Below are 25,822 nucleotides of genomic sequence, written 5' to 3'. Positions count from 1 at the left end.
TCTAGAAGATTCGTTCAGGCGGGCGAAGTTGTAAACCGCCCATAAATTCCTCTTCCTATGGGTTGAGCAAGTTAACCAGTACTACAGGGCCGCTACCGCAGGCCCTGTAATATATATCTGCCTGCCTAAGCCGTCAGCCCAGTAAATGGCTTAATAAAGAAGAATTACATTGGAGAAACCTGGAATGAGGACCTCGTTTTTAGAATTCTGAAATATTGAGCCTCCGTGTGTGTGGTGCATGGTAAGGGTATGGATATATTACAGCATTGCATAACTCCCAATTTAACAAAAAGAAGACAAATTAAAAAATGTTGTGTTCCATCCTACTATAAAGTACTCGAATACACGATCTTCTAATTCAGGTGAAAGACAAATGCAAGGTTTTGTATTATATCCATCATCTTTATAACTGATGAATAAGATGCATCTACATGAGGTGCAAATACTCAGTAAACAATCACGTGAGCAATAATGCTTCTCTAATACCCATTTCTTGACCCATCAGACTTAACATCACTAAATGTAATTAGTACACTAGCTCTTAACATCTTCATTATGTCATACTGAAGGGTTTCGTACAGGCATACATCACAGTGTACCTGGTAAAACATTCCTGAATAGAAGGTCCCGTACCACAATATAATACTCATCACCATAGTTTATTTCAGCTTTGCCATAAAACCACACACATTAAACATGATAATAAATGCCAAAGGGGGCCCGAAGCTGCAGAGATGCTGCAGCAAGCCACGCAGAGCCTGAGAGTGCTGGTGAAGCAGAGGACGACACTGGGAAGCTCACAGCTGACCAGAGGGTTTCAGCCTAAGTGGCTGTGCCTGTGGTTGGGTGGTCCCCAGAGGGTGCAGAAATCCCTGAAAAGCATAGTGAATGAAACTCTACCAACATATGGTAACAATAGGCTCTGGGACCCTTACAAGAAAAGGACATAAGTAAAAATCTGTGCCTGGTATGAAGAAACCAGGTCTGCCAACCAGAGTCAGGGACCAACTACAGTTTGGAGATGCATCCAAACTCCTCCTCTTTGCCACAGTGCGTGGTGGAATGGAACCAGGTCTGCCAATCAGGGTAGGGGAGATTGAGAAGAAGCCTGAGAAGGGTCAATTGGGGAACAGAGAGATTACCCCATCAATTGTTGAACTGTGTTACAAGCCTGAAGAAGGCTGGGACAGGGAGACATCCCCCAGCAGCTGTGAAGAACTGTATGAAAAGCCTGAGGAAGGGAGACATTTCCCCCCAACACTTGAGGAACTGAACATATCAGAACTGTCTTTTCGTCCAGGGGAAGGGAGTCACTCCTTTGGGCTAGGAAGACCTTTTTATTTCAGTTTATTTTCTATTTATTTTATTTTTTACATTTGTAATGCGCACTGCAGCCCGAAGGCATAGAGGCGCTGATAAGCGGTGCGTAAGAAGGCTTGATTAAGGGTTACAAAAAAGCTGCCCCAGAAGAGTTCTTAGTATATACATACAGTGTTACAGATACATAGGTCCAGGGTAGCGAACAAAAAACAGGCACATTATTTGAAGAGACTAGTCTTGATGGCCTTGCGAAAGGCAGTGTGAGAGTCGCGTCGTCTGATGTGCGGTGGAAGGGAGTTCAGAGGGTGGCTGCCATGGTGGGAAAACTCGTGCCACCAGCATGCACTCTGCGGGTTTTTGGCACAGTTAGTAAATTGGAGTAGGCGACTCTGAGGGCCTGGAAGCACAGGGTTTAGAAAATCTCTGGACGAGATATTTAGGGGCCTGATCGTGAAGACATTTGTGCGTGAGGGCAAGGGTTTTGAACAAGATTCTTTCCTTGACTGGTAGCCAGTGGACCTGACGCCTGAGGTCAGAGATGTGGTCACTGCGTAATAGTCCAGTGGCGGCCCTTAGGGCATGGTTTTGGACTAGTTGGAGTTTAGCAAGGTTTTTTCCTGACGTCCCTATTAGAAGGGCGTTGCAATAGTCCACTCTTGAGCCAATGATTTCCCTGGCGATAGTTAGGCAATTTTGTTGGGAGAGGTACGGTCTTATTGCGTTGAGCAGTTTGGAGTAGTAGGCAATGGCATTGACCGGCCTGTTCATGTTCAAGTTCGGGTCCAGGTAGACACCCAAGGTCTTCACTGTTTGGGAGACAGGGATTGGAATGTTATCTACGGTGAAGGAGTTGTATTGCTTGTCCAACTTGCCCAGGGTGGACGGGGAGCCAATCAGCAGAAGCTCGGTTTCCTCGCTGTTGAGGCATAACCAGTTTTCTACCTTCCAAGATTGGATTGTGGTGTAAACGGAGTTGAGCGTGTTCAGGTCAGACAGATAGTCCCCGGAGAGGGGGATAAGCACCTGAGTGTCATCAGCATAGTTCGTGTATGAGATACCCAAGGCGTCAAGGATCTTGAACAGCGGCCTCGTGAAGAGGTTGTAGAGGGTTGGGGCGATGCATGATCCCTGTGGGACGCCACATTGGATGATGCTCGGGTCAGCGCAGGAAGAGTCAGAGAAGACCTTCATTGCTCTGTCCTGCAGGAAGGAGGTTATCCAGTTGCAGGCAGTCGGGGAGAAGTTGGCTGCGGTGGCAAGATGGTGGCAGAGGGTCTTGTGATCCACGAGATCGAATGCAGCCGATAGGTCCAGAAGGAGGAGTAGAGCAGGTTTGCCTGCATCTCTGAGGTCGTCCATCTGGTTTTTGAGGTCAAGAAGTGCCGTTTCGGTGCCATGTCTTGGCCTGAAGCCTGGCTGCCAAAGACCAAGAAGATGGTTATCTTCGAGCAATTTTTAAACTTGCAGGTATGCTGCTTTGTCCAAGATTTTTAGTAAAAATGGGACAGTGGTAAAGGACCTATAATTCCCTGGGACCGAAGGGTCTAGGGAGGGTTTTTTGATGAGCGGACAAACCCATGCTTCCTTGAGCTCAGCTGGAACATGGCCAGACTTGAATGAGGCATTAATGAAGGCAGTGATGAGGGGGACAAGGGCGGGGGCACAGTCCTTGATCACCTGGGCTGGGCAGACATCCCCTTTACAATTGGAGGGCTTGATGGATCCAAGGAGGGCAGCGACTTTGGTTTCAGTCATGTCCTTAAACTCAAACAGAGGGGCTTGGCCGGTGTCAGCTAATGGAGCAGGGGAGCCAATGCGTTTGGCTAGAAGGTTGTGGAGTGCCTTTTGGTGTGCAAGGATCTTGGCGTGAAGAGTGTCCAATTTATCCAGCATGGCGGATTGAGTTTTGTTGCACCAGGCTTCATCTTTTAGGAGAGTGCGAGGGGGGGGAGGCAGGGGTCTCAAGCTCTCTAAAGATGGAGAAGATTTCTTTGGTCCCTGATTTGGCTTCTGAAATCCTAGCGTTGAAGGAGGACGCCTTAGCCTTGATTATGGCGTTTTTGTATTCAGTGGATAGGGCCTTAAAAGCTGCTTTGGTGGTGTCTTTGGGGTTATTCTTCCAGGCAGCGAGTGCAGCTCTTTTTTTTTTAAGTAGCTGTGAGAGCTCCTGGGTGAACCAGGCATTGGTATGTTTGACCTTTTTTGCTTTTTTGAGGGTAAGTGGGGCTACAGTGTCCACGGCCTTGGTGATGATCCTTTTGAAGTCTTTAGCAAGTACTGATGGATCATTAGAGAAGGGCAGAGATAGTGCAGGTACCAGGAGATGTTTTGTAAGGTTCTCCTTTGTGAGCTGCCGAGAGCTTCTGGTGAGTGCGGCAGGGAGCGAAATTGCTGGCCTATGCGGCCCTTTTGATGTGGTTATGTCAAATTTAATGCAATGGTGGTCAGACCAAGGAATAGGGGAGATGTCTTTGAACTCAAGGGTGCAGTTGTGGTGGGCAACACAGTCTAACGTCCACCCTTTAGAGTGGGTGGGCCTGGAGATAGATCGGGAGAACCCAAGGTTGGAGAGAGCTTTATTGAGGGCAGTGGTGTGGGAGTCCTTAGAGATATTGAGACTGAGGTTAAAGTCACCTAGGAGGATAACTTTAGATGAGCTTTTTAGATTGTCTGAGAGCGAGTGAATTAAGGCTTCCTGGAAGTCAGTGCTCGGCCCAGGCGGGCGGTAGACAGCATGGAAAGCAATGGCACAGGTGGCCGAGAGCTGGAGTTTGAGCAGGAGGTAGTCAGAGCTCTGACCCAAGTCTGCTTGAATCCTTCTGAATTGTAGATTCACCTTGGCAATGACAGCCACCCCCCCCACCTCTATGAGTGGAGCGATCTTGTCTATGGATGGAATACCCTTCCGGGATGGCAAGTGAGAGGGCAGGGCCAGATGTATCGTTTAGCCAGGTTTCACTAATGAAGAGTAGGTCAAGTTTATTAGAGGTGATAAGGTCGTGAATATCGAGAGGGTGCGCCGGCAGGGACCGGGCGTTAATTAAGGCACAATATAATGTGGTGTCCTTAGGTTGCACGGTGTGGTGGCAGGAGTTGCCACAGTGCGAGTTAGCAATACAGGGCAAGGCGCAGCACTATTACCAGGGGCAGCAAACATAGAAACAGGCAGCAGAGTACAGGGCGCATCAGTATTAGCAAGTTTAACTTAGAATGTGAGGGACAGAGCTAGGATTCGGACATTGGGACTTTTGCTTTTGACATCCTGACTGACAATAGTTATTTTGAGTTAGACACGGAAACCCCTCTAAGAGTTAGGGCAAGATAGGGTTTTCTTTTCCCTTTTTCCCTTGAATAAAGTTTATGCCAACCACCATGAGCCCTTTGTGTAGAGTCCTTACTTCGGTGCTCTTACACTATATACTGAGACACTTAGTATTTAAGATACACAACCAAGAATCAAACGTGTTTACTTGCTTGAACTGTACATGAAATTATCAACTGTACAAGAGAACGTCAGCATAAGCTTTAACACATCACACTCCAAGATTCACAAAATGAATATTATCTGTATTGTATATGTTCGCTCACCATCTGTTAAATGTAAGTTTTTATTTTTAAATTCAAATACAAAAATTAAAACATCACGAAAGTATGTGTGGGGGAAAGGGTAGCTATAATCGGTGGAGCGGGACTGACACTACAATTCTAATGTTAAAAGCATATTTACATGGTGGAAAGGAAGTTGGACGACACTGGACAGGAGGGCAGATTGAGCAGTGGGATGTCAGGAGTGTACAAAAAAAGAAATGCACCACGAAAACATATTTCCAAACGTACATGCTTGAAGTTAAAGTCACAGCAATGACAATATAAAAAAGGGGTGTTTTTCAAACTGTAATTTTCAAACTTTGGTGTTCAAAATAGGTTTTCAAACTAGCAAAACAGGGAATTCCCAGTTAAAATAGCATGAGCCATTCTTTGAATAAACACTTCTAGAAACGCAAACCACAAAAGCACAATTTCTCAGAGTGAGAATGCACTCGGAACTAGGAACGAACCTTGCGGGATAGTGAGAAAATACATACCTTACTCCGTAGCTGTGGGGATTGCCACCCGCAACTCATCGTCAAGGATCCTCTTCTCTGCAGAAGGCACATCAAAACTGCTTCAAAAGATCCGCGAGCGCCAACTATCAGCACTTTCTTCCCATCCAGAGTGGTACCGGATTTACCTGAAGCAAGAGGACACATGTTGGTCATTACTTGAGTGCTCCTAAGCCTCACATCATTAAAACTGGAAGAGACATAGCGGCCTCCCCTCACAAGCAGCATCGAACTACACCTCATTAGAAAACCAGGAGCGCTACGCCCTGCTATGAACAGAACAGAACTTCACTGTTGAAGCCATTCAGGATCTCCTTCAAGATCATGTGCCTGGCACCATACCTTGCACGGTCCCATGTCATTGCAACGAAGTGCATTTCTTCGATGTAATTTACTTAGTTGAAATTACTTTGCCAAAATTACTGAAATTACTAGCCTGTGCCGCGTCTAGATAAAAGTGTGAATGTTGGCATGACCACACCTGTATGGAGCCCTAATCATTGGCCTGCGCCGCGTCTAGATGGGAATGTGAGGGCCAACAAGTGCCACACTCCCCAGAACTGTAAGTGCTAGCACTGGTAAAGGTCAGGTAACCCTCTAACCAATATAAGCTCAAACTCTGCAAACTTCTCTCACTCAAAAAACTCACACAACCATCTCTCGCACAACAAGCCGCACGCACTTCACAACACTGCAACAACACATAAGCCGGAACAACAGCACACGCGGACTGACTCCGATCCGATACCCGCACCAAAGCTCAGCACCCGGTGTATACTGAGTTGAAGCTGCCAACAGCACACAACTCCTCTCACTATCCTACTCCCTTCTCCAACCTACTAACCCATCCCACCTTTATCGTTTGCAGATCCGCCTGAGCGCCTGGGGACCAATTCCGTTGGTGACGGTGCGCGGTACAAATACCTTTTACATTTAACATATAACATTTAACAAAACAATTTTAGTTTTTTGGGGGAGTCCCCCCATGCCAATCCTCCCCTTCACTACCTCTCCAAACCCATGCCCACCCCCCCTTTAACTCTTTACCCCACAAATACATACACATTTCAAAGTTTTAGCGACGTCATTTCCACAAAGTAAATTACATTGAAGTAGTTTACTTCGTGGAAACAGGATCAGGGTCAGACAGGGACAAGAAATAGGTCCGGACACCCAAAAAAAAAAAAAAGGGGCCCACCCCTCGCCTCAAAAAAAGTGGGCCTCAAACCATCATCCGTGAATCCCGTCAATTCACGACTTTACAGAAAATGCTACTTCTGAAGGATTAATGGTCTTTTTTGCATGTAATGTGTGTAAATTAGGCCCCTCACTGGTTGATGGTAAGTTTTCGTGCCTTCAATTAATATCAGTTTTACTATAGCGCCTTATGGCTGATTCATCCGGCATCAATGTCATATTTCGACCAAGAAATGATGCTGGGCCGAATGAACAGCAATGAAAAATTGTCTATGTCTACTGCATGCACACACATACACATGCCTAAAACGAGAATAGCAAAAAATTAGAACAAACAATTAAGAAAGAATTGAAAAGGAAAACAGCAGTGGAAAGATTGTAATAATCGTAAATCCCTTCTTTTAAATAGCGTTTGCTGGCCTGGTTGGGTCATTTTTAGCGCTGTATACAGCAGGTGCTAGGTCAGTGGCACAGTTTACCCCAGGAAGGGTGAAGGGCGCACTTGCTGAAGCATACCACAATGCAGCTGTTTAAACAGCTGTGGTAAATGAGAAAATGAGATTTTATGCAAAGCCATGGGGAGATATCCATTGAGGTGCCATCGCCCCCTGGACTGTGTCACAAAGAGAAAAGACAGCTCTCAGATTTGTAAAGGGAGAAATGAAAGCACAGTTTGCTTTTCCAGAATAAAAAGGAATTGGCAGCGAGCGGACTAATTTCACATTTTTTTCCAATATCGCAAAAAAAAGTGAATTTGCACCAAACGTTTACATGCTTCAAGCAATGGGGGCGCGGTATCGTAAAAGCGAGACTCTACACCGTCCCTACCATCTTCGCAGTACCCTTAAATGGGGCTGTACCGAATAGCATATTTAATATTCGGCCAAATAGTTTATCAACTATTCGGTCGAAGCCGAATATGAAGCCGAACAGTTGCTTCATTTAATAAATAATGTTCCAAACTTCAAAAAACACTTATTAAAAAAACAAAGCACCATTTTAAATGCATTATATACTTGTATTTCTCTTCATTGTAATTAATGTAGCATCTTTATTTAAAGTATAAAAGCCAGAAATATAGCGGATTCAACCAAAATGAAGGGACCAAATGGATTGTTGCATATTCAGTGCCAGTTAAAGTAAGAGGCTACACAAATGCAAAAGGGCTGCCTTTGTGAATCGGATGCATTGCATTCTCTATCTAGTTGCAAAGTTGATGGGGTCGAGTTTCAAAACTTCTTTGCAGCTCACATAGAAATGTATAAAATGGTTCATGTCGGCTCATGCAGGACACAAGTCAAGAGGAAATCTGAAATGCATGAACTCAATCTCACAACTATTCACCCCACCCAAACAAATGCTGCTCACTTTTCACTTATCCTAGCCACTCTTTCTCGCCAATACACAAACATATGCAACTTATAATTCCTGATAAAAGAACATATAATGTTCAACTCAGGACTCAAGCCCTTAAAAAAAGAAAAGGGGTGACTATGACGTACGCAATGGGAAGTGACATGACAAGAACTGAAAGTATGTATGCACATTTCTTTCAGTTTGTTTTTTCCAACTGAAAAAAGTGCACATTGCATATAAACATTTGCCAAAAGAAGATGTCCCTGTATTGTTACAGGCTAAGTATAAAAGATGAGGACCTTTTTTTGTCTAAGAATCTAACAAAACAAGCCCTAAAGAGCAGATCACAATATAAGATTTTTTCAGCTGTGTGATAGCAATTTGTCTGGTCTAATTCTATTCGGTTTTGCAAACTGAAGTCTATATTTGCCTTTCTGAGTTCAGTATTCGGCAAGAGCCGAATAGCAAGAAACTATTCGGCCAGAACCAAATAGCTTTTTTTTAGCTGGAATTCGGCCGAATACTTACTCGAAGCCGATGTTCGGTACACCCCTACCGTTAACCAGTGAATTGAGAGAGGACCCCCACCCACCAATTGCATAAGGGAATTCTTAACACCTTAAATTAAATCCAAGCCACAACCATAGTCTATCCACGGAAGGACTACCGGACATATCTTGTACAGTAATGGACGGATTAGTTTTGAGAGCAACATTAGCCAGGAATTGGATGAGACGCTCATGTTGGAGCACTCAATATGAATCCATTTGCATCTCGAGCTATTAGATAATGCGCAGGTGCAGATCAGGAGATCCAAAGGCTAGCATTTGAGAAGCACCCGCCCGGTTCCCATGACCAGCGCTTCACTTTAGCTGCAACGCCAAACATGCTTAACGCTGTGAAGTGGCCAGAACACCAGACATGGGAATACATATTTATTACAACAGGAGCATCTCAGTGTGCTAGGCGTGGAATTCAGGGAAGGCTAGAAAAATCAGGACGTGATGTGAAGAGCACCTGTAATACTTGACGGCACACACTACTTTAGGGTTTAAACAATCATCAATTGGACCACCAATCCACTTCTCTGAATGTACATTTGTGCAAACAAAATATGCTTTCAGTTCATGGGGCGGGAAGTGTTGAGTGTAAGGATTAAAGCCTAAACGCCCAGCTGGGGGATTCAAGGTAGCCAGATGCATTCTGGTCCCATGCCAGAGAACAGCACTTCACTTGCGAGTTATCCACCCAGATAATTAAGCTCAGGCATATCTCGGACTCCCAACCACCAGTCTCAAAATGATCATCATGCGGTTTGTCCTGCAATGGTTAAAATGTAACCTGACAAACAATTCACCAAGATTCAAGGGAACGACAGAGTATGTCTTGACCTCATTACACAGCATCACTGATGGTAGGACTACTCATTGAGTTCCAAAAACTGCCCATAAAGTGATGCAGCCTGTTACCGCAGGAAGCGTACACTAGCTGCCCCTTAATCAACACTTGTTTTTTTCCTTTGTAATTCATTCTAATTTATCAACCTGGAAGCAAACAACTGATACTCAATGCTGTGCCTGTTGCAGACAGAAGTCCTCAAGATAGGATTGTCCAAAACTAAAAGATTGGCCACTGGGTTTGTGGCACGCCAGACGCCACCCATCACACCTGCAAGTTGGACATTTCAGGGGATTGTGGGAGCGGGGACATGACCACCTGTCTGTGGTGTTGAAAAGCTTTGGATGGCACTCCTGTGGCATGCCAGGCAACAATTTAAACTGCTGTACCATACCGTAACACAGCAAAATACCTCCTATTGGCAATGTTATGCACCCAGAACAGCACAGTGACTGCGCAAACATCTGCAGAAACAATATGGAGAGATCAGAAAAAGGTCAAGAAAAGTGATTGTCAGATAACATGTTAAACATTGGCAGATATACATATGAAGTTAAGATTTTTTGTAGAGCGCACACCTGCCATAAAGGCATCTTGGCGCTCACAACAGCGGATGTTTCCAAAGTGATCTTGTGCAAATACTCTACCTCCGGTATATGTGTTATTTATTTCAGTAAAGGCAAGTGATTCGCCACTTGGAAACGGCTAAGTGTTGTTGGGGTGGAATTAATTTCTTTATCACCGTCGGCCTACTTCAAGGAAGGAGATGGGTTTCTGTGGGTCTGTCCTAGTGTGGTGCAAAGTAATTCTCGTGGAGGTGGGCAAGGGAGTGGAGGGCTGTGGGGAGTGCAGCGCATATGCAACGTTTGCACCTCTATTAGCAATCTGACAGATGCCCCAAAAAATGACCCGAAGCAGGGAGAAGTTGCAGGCAAAGAATAAAGGGTGCACACCTTTCATACCCACAAAAATTGTAAATGGGAATTAAATCAGGTTTGTGGCAATACAAGGGTGGGAGGACCGAGAAATCTAAAACTAGGTGTATTTTATGACAAGATGGATGATACTTCGGTGTTTGATGTGCATATTTCTTGAATGGGAAAGTCTGCATTCCCATAGAGCGCAGGCACCTTTGTGTAAACCCTCATTATGGCGCAGTGCGGTCCAGATGCTAATCTCTGTGGACCCAGAGTACGGATTAAATCAGGCTTCCCACAGCTCTCCTCCTTTGTCCCCTTCAGAAAGTAAGCCCGGGATCGGGGAAGAGGGGGGCATTCCGGGATCTCTCACAGACACATCTCTGAGCTTCACTCGCCACTTATTCTGTCAGAGACCGAGTGCGCTCTGCTGTGCTGTCCCCAAAAGTCCTATTTCTCGGCAGCCTCTCCAAGTGGCCCTCTTGCTCTGCCTGTCTCTAGGGTGTTCAGAGAAGCCCTTGTGCTCGCACCCAGCCCAAATAGCCTGTGCTCCGGTCCCACTCCCACCCCGCCCCATCAATTGTATGTTTTTATTTATTTACTATACTTATTGGATAGCACGACGCCGACGGCACAAGTGCACAAATTCTGTCTCAGTGTCTCCAGACAGTCCTCGGCCGGGCCAGGCAGGCAGGCAGGCAGGCTGAGGCAGTTCGAATATAGGCTTCATGCTTGGAGGCCTGCTCACTCAGTGCTTCCTTGTCGCTGACGCTAACATCTCCTTCTAAATCTGCTCTCACAGAATGTGCTGGGGTGTGGTCGCCAGTCTTGCAACACCAGTGCGCATGATGGCCCAGGAGTCGGGATGCGTCACACGCAGGAGTCAGGCAGGCAGCAGCCCCGGGCCAGCCACGCCACCAGGCAGGCTGCAAAAATAAACAAGTGCACAGCAAAGCTCAGTGCAGGCAACTCCCATGACCCCGACCCCCACCATTTGTTCTGACTCAGCACGACCCCGAGCAGGGGTGGGGCTGCCTCCTGGGCCTGCAGACAGCTGCTGTTTGATTCTGGCTGGAGGCGCTATGCTGGTGGATGGGATGCTGCCTCATGCTTTTGTGTGCTGCATTCATCAAAGCAAAGTGGACACTTAGGCACATTCATCAGAGAAAGTGAACACTGCGTTACTATGTGCATAAATGTATTTATCTGGCACGGCAGGCAACGCTACTTCACTTTTCAAGTCAAAAACATAATGGATGTTGTCGGCGGTTATAAACCCGGCCCAGGGTGCCTTACAAAACTGGCCCAAGGCTATTCCCAACTCCAATCCCGTTTGGCCACAGGCCGAACGACCGATAGGCCAGTCCACTGCTGAACGGGATATCCCTTGCACATAACTGCCTATGGATAGCATGGTCTTTCAATCATTTTACAGGTCTTTTGCGCATGAAGGAAATTGCAGCAGCCTTTCAGGGATGGGCTTTACCAGAGCAATGAACAAGTTACTCTCTTACCTGGTAACGTTCTTTCGATGGGATGGTCCGACAACGTATTCCATATCTTTGACAGTAATCACCACAGCTGTGCTGCTTTGGAAAATGTTCGGCGTCTGCATCCTACGTCGATGACATTGATGCGCCGTCCCCGAGGACCTCCTCCGACAGCTGACGTCACCCGATGTGATAAGTAGGACGCACGTAGCCTTAGTTGTAGTTTTTTCCCCCAGAACGTGTGCCACCAGTCTTCTGCCAGTCAGACACACAAGGCCTTGCGGAAACGTAAACTGCAATCGCATAAGAAATTCCGCAGCGGGGAAGGTAAGGCGGGAGCGATATGGAATACGTCGTCAGACCATCCCATCGAAAGAACGTTACCAGGTAAGAGTAATTTGTTCTTCGAGGGGATTGGGTCCTCCGATGTATTCCATATCTTTGACAGACTCCCAAAGCAGTACCAAAGCAAGGAGGTGGGAAAAGAATTTAGATCACAAATTTAGCATGCCCAATCAAATTGCGGAATAAAGGACTGCCTTGCCAAAGGCCAGATCCGGTCCTCGGATGGAATCGAGGGAGTAGTGACATACAAAAGTATGTACAGAAGCCCAGGTGTCTGCATCACAGATGTTACGAATAGGACCACCCCTCTGCAGGGCAGTAGATGCAGCCATACCCCTGGTAGAATGGGCCCACAAGCCAGCCGGTGGGTCCTTACCCGCCAAGCGGTAACACTCGGAGATAGCCAAAATAATCCAACAAGACAAAGTGTGTTTCGTCACAGCTTGTCCCAAACGCTTTCCAGCGTAACCAATGAAGAGTTGAACGTCGACTCTGACCCGGGACATGCGTGAAATATAAAAGCTCAACGCTCTCCTAGGATCAAGCCTATGGAGCCTCTCCTCTTCCTTAGCAGGATGGGGAGGAGGATAGAATGCCGGAAGAACAACATTCTGGCCCAAATGAAATTCCGAAACCACCTTCAGAAGAAAGGAAGGACGAACTCGAAGGACAACCCTGTCCTTATGAAACACAGTGAAGGGTGGCTTAACTGAAAGTGCCTGTAACTCACTCACTCTGCGAGCGGAAGTAACCGCAACCAAAAACACAGTTTTAAGAGTTAACAGTCTCAAATGGCAAGAATGCAAAGGCTCAAACAGAGCACCCATAAGAAACTTAAGACCAAGGTTCAAATCCCAACCGGGCACCAGAAAAGGTGACAGAGGGATCACATTAGTGAGCCCTTTCAAAAACTGAGAAATTAAAGGAATCTTAAAATAGGAACATTCTTCAGACAAGCGCTTAAATATGGACAGCACCGCCAGGTAACCTTTAATGGTACCCACTTGCAAGCCCCTGTGGGCCAAAGAAAGCAAAAAAGACAGAACCATGGGAATGTCACATGCAAAAGGATCCACATAACACTTAACCCTGCACCAGTCGGAGAATTTACGCCAACGGTACAGAGACTTTGTTGCCGACTGTCTGGCTGAGGGCAACACCTCCAACACATCTTCAGGGAGGTCCCAATCCTTATACCTCAACCTTTCAGAAGCCAAGCGTGAAGGTTGAGGGATCTGACCTCTGGATGGAGAACCTGACCCCCCCCCTCCCATGAGAGCAGATCGTCTCAGTAGGGAAGACGACATGGAGGGCAGAAGGACAAGTCAAGAAGGTCTGGGTACCACGTCCTCTGGGCCCACGCCGGAGCAATGAGGATCATCCGGGAACCGAACCTCCATAACCTCCGCAGTACTTGCGGGATGACGGGGACTGGAGGAAACGCGTACAGCAGCAGGAATGACCACTCCACCACGAACGCGTCTCCTAAGGCTCCTTTTGGAGGAAATTCCTGCAAACAAAACCTTTCGCACTTCCGGTTGACACTGGAGGCGAAGAGATCCACTTGAGGGGTCCCCCAAAGGGCGAAGATCTCCAAGAGAATCTCCTGAGCCAGCTCCCACTCGTGAGAGATCGTGCTCTGCCAGCTCAGAGCGTCCGCCGTCTCGTTGTCGTCTCCGGCCAGATGAACAGCCGAGATCGAAACTTCCTGCTGGATGGCCCAGAACTCGAGCTGCATCGCCTCCCTGCACAGAGGAAGTGACCCTGCCTTCCCCCCCCCCCCCTTTCTGTTGAGGTAGTGCATGGCCACCGTGTTGTCCGTCAGGATCAGGACACTCTTTCCTCGCACAGTCTGCAGAAAAGCCTTCAGGGCTAGCCTGACGGCCCTCAGCTCCAACAGATTGATATGGAGTCTGGACTGCGACAGAGACCAACGACCGCTGACTGTCAACTCGCTGGCATGAGCTCCCCATACCATGAGGGATGCGTCCGTCACGAAAGTCGCCTCGGGACAGGGAAGCCAAAACAGAGCCCCCCCTTCATCAGATTGCCTTTGACGGCCCACCACAGAAGGTCCTGGGCGACCGAGGGCGGTACCTGAACAGGGTCTGACATCCTGCCGGAAGATTGCGACCACTGCGTCTTGAGTGCCCACTGCAAAGATCTCATCCGCAACCTGGCCTCCGGCACCAGAAGAATGCAGGATGCCATGAGGCCGAGCAACCTCAAGAACTCGAACGCCGGGAGCGTCTGGGCATGTTGAAACTTGTGCACCATCTGCTGAATGTGAAGAGCCCTCACCTGGGGAGGAAAACACAGCCCCAGGGATGTGTTGAGCACTGCTCCGATGTACTGGAGCCGCTGTGTTGGCGTCAAATGGGACTTCTTTAAATTGAGGGAGAAGCCCAGCTTGTGAAGGGAGTGGCAGGTGACGGACAGATGATCCAGGACTTGCTCGGGAGAGCTCCCCCTGATCAACCAATCGTCCAGGTAGGGGTAGACGTGAATCCCCCCTTTCCTGAGATGCGCTGCCACCACCACCATGAGCTTGGTGAGAACCCTCGGGCGGAGGTCAAACCGAACGGCAGGACCCGAAACTGAAAGTGCGAGTCGCCAACTGCGAACCTCAGATACTTCTTGTGCTTGGTATGGATCGGCACATGGAAGTAAGCGTCCTTGAGGTCGCGAGACACCAACCAGTCCTGAAGTCGAAGGGCTGGAGGACTTGAGAGTGACAATCTTGAACTTGTCCTTCCGTGGGAGTTTGTTCAAACCGTGCAAATCTATGATGGGTCTCAATCCCCCGTCTTTCTTCGAAATACAAAAATAAGGGGAATACCATCCCTTGTTCCTCTCTGCTACAGGCACCAGTTCTATAGCGCCTTTCTCCAGCAGGGCTTGAATTGCGCAAGGAGCGGCTTCGGACTCTTCAAAGAGAGGTTCCCAGGTGGATTGTCGTGAGGTCTCTGCCGAAAGGGAAGACAGTAGCCATGGGTTATGATCTCCAGAACCCACACATCTGAAGTAATGGCACGCCAATCTACAAGATGCTGCGCCAGCCTTCCCCCAACCGGCGAACCATGGGACATGGCCTCATGACTGAGTGGTAGCGGCTGCGGCGTTGCCTGAGGGCAAAGAGGCAACTGCCCGAGCGGCTTTGGCACCTCGAGTACCCCGTTTTCCACCTATGGTACTCCTACGGTGGCCTCTTTCACCGACAGCTCCTCTCGCTTTACTGAAGGATGAGTAATAACGAAAGGAACCTCCCCTCCATTGTTGTCCCCTAGGACGAAAAGGCAGAGGTTGTCTAACTGCAGCGCCCAACGACTGCGCTGCAGCTTTGGAGGTCTGCAACCTCTCAAGGCTCTCGTAAGCCTTGCTGACAAAAAGATGTTCACCGTCAAAGGGCATGTTGATGAACCGGGACTGTACATCAAGAGCGAACCCCCACTTCCACAACCACGCAAACCTGCATATTACGGTGCTCGCCGCCATGGACCGGCTGACACAATCTGCCATGTCCAAACCCGACTGAACGGCCTCGCACAAGGCATCCTTGCCATCCTGAACCATAGCAAGGAAACCATCCCGTTCGTTCCCTCCGGGAATATGTTCAGCCGCTAATGCAACATAGTTCCACAGAGTGTGTGTGAAAGGAGATGAGGCACATACGGAGTTGGCCGCCGGAAGCGCCATATCCCCTGAAGAAAACACTTTCTTCACCCAGCCATCAAAACGTTTGTCGTCCCTATCCGGAGGGATGGTAGGATACGACGCCTGCTTTTCCGGGGCCGTAGCCGCCTGCACCACCAAACTCTCCGGAGTTGGGTGCCTGGACAAGTAGCAGGGGTCGCTACTAGCTGGACGGTATTCTCGCGACAAAGACTTTCCCGCTGCCGGGAGACTCTCCGGAGCAGTCCAAGCCGCCGCCACCCTTCTCTACAGAGCCATATGAAACAGCAGTACTGGGTCAGTGGGGGGGGGGGGGGGAATCAAGATCGAGGATCTCCATAAGATCATCCTGAACAAACTCCCCTGGGGGAGCTGACCATCCCAAGTACTCGGTGACCCAAGACATAAGGCGCCGGTACAAAGAATCGGCATGAGTGCCAGGCTGAGGCCTACAAAACTCCACCTCCGGAGAGATGTCTAGTCCACTGGCATCATGCAGTGACTGCCTCAGGTCTTCAAATTGGCTATGGCCCGAGATAAACTCATCTGGCACCCTATCCGGAACCAAGCCCTCATCAGAGCCCTCATCAACCTCTGAAATGTACTCCAGGAGGTGAGAGGAAGGCACCTGGGGACCAAAGCTATGCCTGACCTTAGCCAGAGCCTTTATGGGGGCTTCCCCCGTGCCACGGGGCCCCTCCGACACCACCGCCTCGAAAGGCGTTGAGAACGAATCGGCATCGAGTGAATCGGTGTAGACGTCAGCCGCAGCGCCGCCAGCATCGACACAGGCCTCGAAGCCAGAGCTCCGAGCGTGTCCTTCGATGACCTAGGCGCCGACAGCGTAGACTACCCCCGCGGAGGCGGAGCCTGGAGAGATGTCGACGGCCTCAGCGCCACAGGCATCAACGTCTTCCTCGAAGACTGCACAGGATCACGCGGTCTTGAGTGCGTCGAGGACCGGGACCTGGAACGGGCATGGTGAGAACCGTCACCCTAGTCCTAGCGAGACCTCTCCCGCAAACCGTGCCGACCACCCGAGCCCAAAGGCGTGCGAGCGGTGTCTCGCGACCGATCACGACCGACCCCACTCGGAGGCGCGGACGGACCGGTGCCCTGCAATTCGAGAATCGCTAACATCTTCCCCAAGGAAGCCCATTCCTCCGGTGTCGCTTGCATGGTGGGCTAAGCGACCTCGGAGCAGGACTGGGAAGGCAACCGATGCCGGCGCTTCCGGGAATGCCTCAAAGAGGCAGAGGAGTTGCGAGACCGACTCCTGGCAGGAGACCCACTGGACCTCCGACGATGACGCAGAGAGTCACCTCTCGATTCATCCGTCGAAAGCCCTGCAGACCTCGACTTCCGGGGCTTAGACACCCTACCTACCGACGACTTCTTCTTGCACTCCCGCAAGGCCTTGGCCGTGAGCGACTGGCAGTCGACACAGTCGTCCGTGTCGTGGGCCTCCCCGAGGCACCAGAGGCAAGCATTGTGCGAGTCCGTTACCGACATCTTGGACCCACAGTCCCCGCATTTTTTGAAGTCCGGACGCGGGGTTGTAGACTAGGTAGACATCATCACAAACAGGCTTCTTTACAAAACTGAACAGGTTCAAAGAACCGAGAAGATTACAACAGAAACTCCAAAGAGTCGAGGCATAGCGAGATTCACGAAGCGAACGCGTTCGTGGAAAAAACGGAACTGAGGCTACGGGTGGCATGCATCCTACTTATCACATCGGGTGACGTCGGCCGTCGGCGCATCGACATCGACGTAGGACGCAGAAAGTTTTCCGAAGCAGCACAGCTGTGGTGATTACTGTCAAAGATATGGAATACGTCCGAGGACCCAATCCCCTCGAATCACTTTTACGAAGACTGACAAGAATATATGACCATCAAAAGACTTCTCCTTGAACAAGTTGGTAGATGTCAGAGCAATTGCACCTGAGCGTTCTAAGCTGCTTTAATCATGCCAATATCTTAGATCAAATCACTTTGGATGCAGCAATTTGAGGCCTCACAGTACTTGAGACGACTGACCATATGGCCTCTAAAAGAAAGGATCTCCCTGCCTAGTAGCCCAACCTGATAACGCCCTGAAGAACGCGCCCGCTGCCGAATCTGCAAAACAATGGGTCCCACCATGTCTCCGTCCAAGTGTTCTTTTGCAACAAGGAATAATTCATTTAATGACTTCATGCACCTTTAGTCCGCTTTTATGCAGTCATTGGGGCGGGTTTAAGTTCATGGAACTCACTCTTCTCTTGGTGGCATGAATACCGGTTGCCCTGGTCGGAGCACTGCAGTAAATTGGTGCAATCACCACCACACACTAGCTTCTCAAGTAATCGCAGCTACCATCATTTCACGATTCCTGCTATCAATTTAAACAGAGTCCCACCTTTCAATATTTATTAATATTGGGGTGGGGGTGGTAAGAAGTGGCAGCCCCTTCATTAGTGAACATTTAACCCTGAGAAATAACTGAGTAAAGTACGGCTTGCAGAAGGTGTGGGGATGTTGAGCGCCATCTCAGTTTTACATTTAGGCTCTTTCAATTTATGACTGCTCTAAGCTTTAAGGTATCCCGACTTCTTAAAAATATATATTTTTTAAAACACAATTATACAATATAACAAACTAGAAATACAATTTCATTACATTTCGGGTGCTAGGATCCCAAGGAGCCACAGTGCCAGGGGTTATATCAAACATTTGTCTGGAGATCGCCACTACTTAGCAAGGGAGGGGTTGGGGGTATACAACATTTGAACACTCAGTCATCTGCCTGTAAGTAGGTGTCAAAGAGGGTGGCGGGCAGGGGCTGGGAGCTTATACAATTTGCAGGTAGTTTCCACAATGGGTTGAGGGAGTAAGAGCTTGCAAGTGAGGGGAATAGGAGATAGATTGACACATAGGCTGTTAAGAGAAGATGGCTGATGTGGAGGGGAACAAGGTAGCTGGAGGGAAAAAAGAGACAGGCAGTAAACAAAAGCAGAAGAGGTAATAGAGAAGGTAAGAGGAAGTCATCAGGAGAAGGTTGGAGGAGCCAAGAGGAGGAGGCTGGAGGGAGGTCGGAGGAGGCCAGAAAGAGGTGGAGGAAGTTGGTTTGGGAAGTAACCACAAGGAGGAGATAAGTGAAAGGAGGTTGGAGAGAGATTAGAGGGGAGGGTGAAGTTGGAAGCAAACATCTAGAGGAGTTGGAGGAATTAACAGAGGGAAACAGGAGGTGGTCAGAAAAAACAGGGGTGGGTGGAGTTGGAGAAGGGTTCAGGAAGTAAGGGAAGAAGTGATTGGAAAGGGTGAAGATATGAGCACATGACGAAGTGGAGAATAGGAACCAGAGAAATAAAATAGGACAGAGTAGCCCCAGGATATACAGGAAAGGGCTCTCTAGGCACAATAATTGTACAAGCCGTCTAGGCCGAAAGGGAGGACGGCGCCTTGGGCAAGAGATCCAGGACCCAGAGAGAGGGAGGTGGCGAGGTGCCGGAAGGGAACCCTCAACATATATTCACCTTACCAGCCACCTGGTCCCTACTCTGGCCCAGATTTACCTTCTCTGCAAGCCTAAAGGGTGCATGCACATGGAGCCCAGAGACTGGATCAAAAGGGGTCGAACAGACCCGGGGCGAGAAGCAAATGATAGTCTCAATAACCCCACGAGGAGGTGCAGATTACCAGATCCATCAACAATAGGAGAGAAGTGCTCGGGTTGCTTCTAAAGCCCCAAGAATGACGGACTATAAATTGATTTTCACATCCGGAAAGAGGTCACCCACTGCAAGACCAAATGGGGATGCAGGAGACTTCATCCTGATGAGGTTCAAGTTCAAATGCATATTTTTAATTTAGCCGAACCATGTGCCTATCCCAAATAAAGCCTATGGTCAAGCTGCACTTTTGGTGTTCATTTTTTGCTGCTTCGTGACACCTTCACATAAGGGTCAAGATATATCACAGTTGAGCTAGCCTTTCTACACACAGTGCACACATTGGATTATAAAATCTCTAAAAAGCAGTCTACAGGGTTCAATTTTCAAGGATAATGCAACTATACAATGTGTATTAATTGGTCCTTATTAAATAGATTTGTTAAAATATTGTAGAAACCATTGCTGAAATTCTTTCATTTTGCAGTAGGGGGAGATGTTATTTCACATATGGCCTAATCGATCACTCCTTATCAATGGATTGCAAAGTTATAGCACCATAACAAATGCTCGAGATTTATCACTGAATTCAAGAACAAACTGAGGTCCAGCAATAGTAACTGGGTCTAGGTGGTAGATCACCCCATGAACTCACAATCAACACCTTCAAGAACAGACGGATTAAAAAGCATAACTTGGTACTGGGGCGTTGATATTTGCCCAAGTTTTCTTGCTTGCTCAACTTGCAGTTCTCTGCGATCCATACCCTGGAAACAAACAAAATCCCCCTTCTATATAATAAAATGAATTTGTTTTTACTACCGTTGCTTTTGCCAGATTAAATGGTGAGGCGCATGGATCTCCCAGGTTAAGCTTGCAGCATGGTTAACCATCCCAAGAACTTTCATGCAAAGCCATGATTGATGTACACCATGCAAGAGCACATGACAGAAATGCGTGCCGTGGCCTTATCTCAGCAGACGGATCCTTGAGCTAATCAGATTCCCCTTAACACTGCAAAGAGTATACATGAATGTTATTCTGTGTCCGACACTAATGGAAATCAAAGTAGGAATCTTGGCACATATGTCATCACAAATAACGTGCACATGTACATGACTAGCAGTGATGTTGCCATGGAGATGGTCTTTGCAGGTCTAAACAGAATTGGGAAACACATAATTCTGAGAAAGAAACTGACTTCCATAAGTCTTTACTTAAAGACCTGCAAGGGTACTGGTGCCAAGTAGACAATTGGAAAAATGTGTTTTTCTACAGCAGTTCTTGGTTTCCCATATTCTTTTCATTCCCTATATCATTGATGCTGTTTCAAACTCCTGAACTGTACCATCCAGATTGATTTAAGATCCACCTCTCAGTCATTGGATTCAACATGAACACTCAAAACAAGACATATTGTAGTGGGGCAATTATTGACTAGAGAGCATGTTCAGACTCTGCCCCCCTGCCTTTCTCACAAGAAACAAAATTATAAGGTAAGAAAGGACACATTTGAAACTGCACTTTAAATTCTCCTGGAAATGCAACCGACACAAAGAATAGTTAGTTTCGCAACACAAATATCGAACAGATGAGGCATTCGCTTGCACAATTAGTGTGTTTTGAAATAGAATAGATTATGAGACAAGAAGGCGTGTACACAAGATAGTGACTTACTATAAAAGTAGGGCAGGAAATTGTAAGGAAGATAACGTTGCCGATACCCATAGGGAGAAATATAATGTGACATGCATTCACCAGGAACTCTGTAAATAGCAAAATAAATGCAAAATAAATGTGTCCTGCAGAGGAAAATAACGTGACAAGCAGTTGCCATTTTAAAACTGCACCAGCACAGCAGAGAATTAAACACTGCAGCTTTAAAAGAGGACCCAGATAAGCACGCTACTTGAACTAATACATTTAATTAAGGAAAAAGGTGTGGTGGATGGACATGCTGCCTCCAAGGAATGTGAATGCCCAAGACTCTGTAGGGCAGGGTTACATAACAGAAGATACCATTGTGTGTATTCAATTGTAAAGATAAATCAAGTTGTGATAACAGGGCAGACTATTTGAAGTCCATGGAATGAACTGAACATCCCAGGAAATGTCATAAGTAGTTGGCAGATTAATGTCTCGGAGATCGGCTAGGCATGACAGAGAAACACGGATGCAGCTAAAATTACATTATTGCCGCGCACGTGGTGAAAGCAGCAGTATTCACAATAATAGTTATTCATAAATCTGTCACTAACAGAATGGTGGTTACTGTTGCGAGGATAGGAGGGCTGGAATTACTAGGATTGAAACCTCAGAGGCATCATGGCTGAGGTAACATGGGCTGTTTTAGTTAATTAAGAACAAAAGGCAAAACGCTTGTCCTCTCCTCCCATCTACAATAACACATGTCATCATGCCGCCAGTTCACAGAGTGAGACCGCATGTTAAACAATAAGCACATATCCTTTTCACCGCAGAAGTCATTTAGAGCCTACTAATAATACTGAAGCATGATGTGGCACATTTTATGGGATGTTTTATGGTTGGGATCTTAGATAAAGGATTGTCCAATCATTATTGTTTGACATATAGAATTATATATGTAACTTAGTAGAGGGAACAAATGACCAGGAGCGATGACATCAAAATGACTAAACTGCAGTTTCCTGTTGAGGTGGAGAAAAATCTTGAGTGAGAGCTTTGCTGTTAATCTTGTTTTTCCCCCTGTGTTTTACATTGCGATTAAAGCTGGGTTACCTTGCATTTGGCATACCACCATCCACTCGGTGTTTTTATTATTGGCAAATACCAGTTAGAGGGCTATATGGCTTTTTTCCTCCGTTTTCAATATCATGAAATCTTTTACAGAGATAACGGTATTGTGAGGAATCATGGTTTTTCATTGACTCTCACAATAGCATATCTCTGACCCCCTGTAGCGGCAGCAAAGTAGTAGACTGGCCACGGGCAGCCTGACTGCACCCTGTGGACGAGAGGAGCGGCTGGTCAAGCTTACAACATGGATCAAGATATGCTGTCAGCAGGGAGAGAAAAACACTTAGCTGCAGGAAAAAGGCTTCAGCGGCCCTAACAACCGAGCAGCAGCACCGTTGAAATAGCACAGTGGTAGAATTGTTACCTCCAATGTAAAGAGACCTGGGTTACAATTCCCCATTTAAGGGCCTTGGGCAAATTGAATTTAAATTAATAAAAATAAAAAATACAAAACAGACATGGTGAAACAAAATAAAAGCTTATTTAACAGTGCAAGATGTCCATAGAGCCATGCCTACCACCTACCCAGTACAACCTACGCAGGAGGAGCGAACCAGATAAACTGGAGAAAACCCTTTGTATATAGGAAGGTTAATTAAAACTCTTGATTAACAACTGATGGGGATTAACTACCCTGGGAGGCCTATAATGCAAGCACTACTTCCACCAATGGAGAAGCCGGACAGTTCAGCCAATCAGTAGTTCATTAGTGGAGAAAGAACGGTATAAAAGGAAAGCGCATTCAGTGGCAAGGTGTCTCAGGTGGGGACTGGTTCCTTGTCTTGCTCGTTTGGGGAAAACAGTGGAAAATAAGCCTGACGCAGGGAAAGGAAAGCTGCCTTGTGCTTGGTAGCTACCTTGCTGCGCTGAAGAGGGGAAATCAGATATCCCAGCGGAAACCATATGGGGTACAAAAGGCCTTTACCCCTCTGATCCAGGAGCACAGATCAGCTGGGAGAAAGGCATCCCCTGCTAGCCGATGGAAGGGACTAGACAACCTAAGGTTCCCCAGGGGAGGGTACTGTGAGCCGACTGACTACTCTACTCCTGTTAGAATGGGTGAGCCAAGTTCGAAGGAATCACGCAACAGACTCACCCCCTTGCTCAGATTGAAGATACCCCATAAGAGGGGGATGAGAGTCAAGAGACTCCAGGAGAGGGTGAGAGAATGAAGACACTCTGGAACAGGAATAAAAGAGATACAAGAGAGAAAAGTGTAGTAATGGAAATCTTGGACTTGTGACATACGTCCAAGGTTCCACATTCTGTTTCAGTTACTGTATGGGCGAGAGCGGCTGGGTACCGGGGCTGGTCGCCTAATAAACTTCCTGTTTGGCTCCTTATCGGTTTGTATTGTCACTATATAAATAAACTAGCATATCCTACGTCCCTTCTTCACAATGCCTCAAGTGGAGCAAAATAATGTTAAGCCCTGGAGTGGAAAGAAACACCCCACAGTGGGGTAAACAAGCGGGAGTAAACCTGGATCAGAAGCAGTCAATCACCATGCATGTTCGTTTTTCTAGGAAAGTAGCGGGCTAGGTTAGGATTTGGGCTAAGGACTACGTTTGAGACATCCCGACAGTAGTAGATTTTCTTTGAACTTTTGGGTTTTAGAATCGGGAACATCTCTTAGAGTTTGTTTTCATTATTTTAGTTTGTTTTCCTTGAAGCTGGCCAGCAGGTCAGACTAACAAAGAAAAGACAAAGAACTGTGACCATTATGTCCCAGAGTCCAGTTCCTACTTCTGAAATGCAACAGTATCCCATCCATGCATCCCAGTCGCTCTAGAAGAGCGTGAAAGATCTTTGGCTTCCAACATCTAATAGCAGATGACATGCACATTTGGATAATAGCCATTAACAATTCTGAAAACCTTGAAACTGGCTCAGTGTAGCTGGCAGCCACACTCTAGAACAGATTAGGGTCTGCATCCATTATCCAAAAATACAGATGGAAGAACAGACTTGGTGGCTCTTTGTTAGGAAATCCATCTATACTAAAAAGTCAACATTAGGAGGGATCGAGAAAAAGGTCTCAAACCGTACAGTTTTTTTATTTTTTATAATGAGTCCTGTATGAAGGGTAAATCGCAAGACAAATCAGCTTACCAAAGCATTCCAAGACCAAAGTAAACTGAGCTGCTCCAAAAGCCCAATCGCAACGACAGACTACAACAGAGCTAGCCAAATGGATGGGACAATCAGTTTAGCAGCGGAATGCAGTCCTTGAATTGGGTTCCTTGAAGATCTATCCACCTACTTTCCTTTCTGCAGTCTATCAAGGATAATTTAATCTCCAAGTGCGAAAATGAAAACACATTAAAAGAGGAAATTACAAACCATTAATTGGACTTTCTAACCACATGCTCCTTGGAACAAGTACTAAGTTCTTGATATAGAACGAGCATTTTTAGCTATGAAAATACTGCCTTCTCCTGGAACAGGTGGCTTGATTGAGAGTTAATTGCTCTTGTCAAGGCCACGTTAAACAGACTACAAAGAAGCAAACCAGTCTGAGGTCATTTGCATTGGAGGCCTTTTAATAAGCTACAGCAAGTCTGCAACACATGCTAAAAGGCAAAAATGAGAAGAATTAACAAGTTGATCACAAAGAGAAAAAAAAGTGTCCATACCTCGTTTTTCAAGCAGATGGATCACTGCCCTGGCGGCTGGCGAAATAAAGCCTTCTAGGGTTTCATCGTGTACCAATTTTCCCAAGTTCACATCACTTAATCTGTATTGGGGAGCAAAGGATACTGTTAGGGAACATGTTCGTAGCCTCAATTGTTCATTATATTGTAGATATTCCCTAAATGAAGGCGGCACTGTAAAGAAAAGAAATGGGAGATTGGGCTGATAATTGGTAGCAATCAATCTTGAATAACCCTTTTATCCCTTAGGATGTATATAGATTTCCTAATTGTTGCTGAGGCCAAACCCGTCCTATACCTGAAAATTACCTATAGGGGGAATGGTTCCATACGTTTACATACATGGGTCCTGAATCAAAGAACACTTGCAAGGGGGAAAGATTAAGATTAATAACATATGACAGGAAACAAAGCTCAACAGTAGCCTTTCGAGTTTAAATCATTACAATATTCCTTAAATCGAGCAGGTTTTGATAACTCAGTTTAGAAATTCTAGCTGACTCAGTCATACCCCTTTAAAGTTGGTGCACATTAGTTGGTATTTGTACTATGAGATAACACTACCGGAGTGGTAATCGATTATGTAAAAAAATGAGGTGCATCGTCTCTCACCCTCATAAGTAGGCCAGCATAATGATTGGCTCCGCCTTGGGTTCTTAAGGTGAGAAATCATCATTCTATTCAGACTCAGTTGTGGTTACAACCTGAAGCCCATCTGACACCTAAAGTCCGAATATAGGCATGGGGTACAATGTTTCTTTACACTGTGAAAGGAGTTTGAGGCCTGTGTGAAACACTGGGCTAGACCTCTTGGAGAACTGGAGAAACAACTAGGGATTCGGGCTGAGGCCTGATCAAATCACAAATGATTGACCAGAAGGGCAACAGTCCCAGATGGCTACTAAGCACAGCACCTGAGCAAATTAGAGAGAAGCTA

General features: G+C 46.9%; 1 protein-coding gene across 1 annotated transcript in view; it reads right to left on the bottom strand.

Moving 5' to 3' along the window:
* The window catches only part of MTHFD1L (methylenetetrahydrofolate dehydrogenase (NADP+ dependent) 1 like), a 2,103,853-nt gene that overhangs the window by 1,743,193 nt on the left and 334,838 nt on the right, over positions 1 to 25,822 (bottom strand). The window contains exons 6-7 of the mRNA XM_069608130.1: positions 24,868 to 24,968; positions 5,406 to 5,551 (exon numbers count right to left, since the gene is read on the bottom strand). Coding sequence (XP_069464231.1) covers positions 5,406 to 5,551; positions 24,868 to 24,968 — 247 coding nt within the window. The remainder of the gene's footprint in view (positions 1 to 5,405; positions 5,552 to 24,867; positions 24,969 to 25,822) is intronic.

The sequence above is a fragment of the Ambystoma mexicanum genome, chromosome 4q (assembly GCF_040938575.1).
Source record: "Ambystoma mexicanum isolate Mex_15411 chromosome 4q, UKY_AmexF1_1, whole genome shotgun sequence".
Classification (NCBI taxonomy): domain Eukaryota; kingdom Metazoa; phylum Chordata; class Amphibia; order Caudata; family Ambystomatidae; genus Ambystoma; species Ambystoma mexicanum.
Note: the sequence above shows the minus strand (reverse complement) of the source record. Positions and strands in the feature narration are given on the sequence as shown.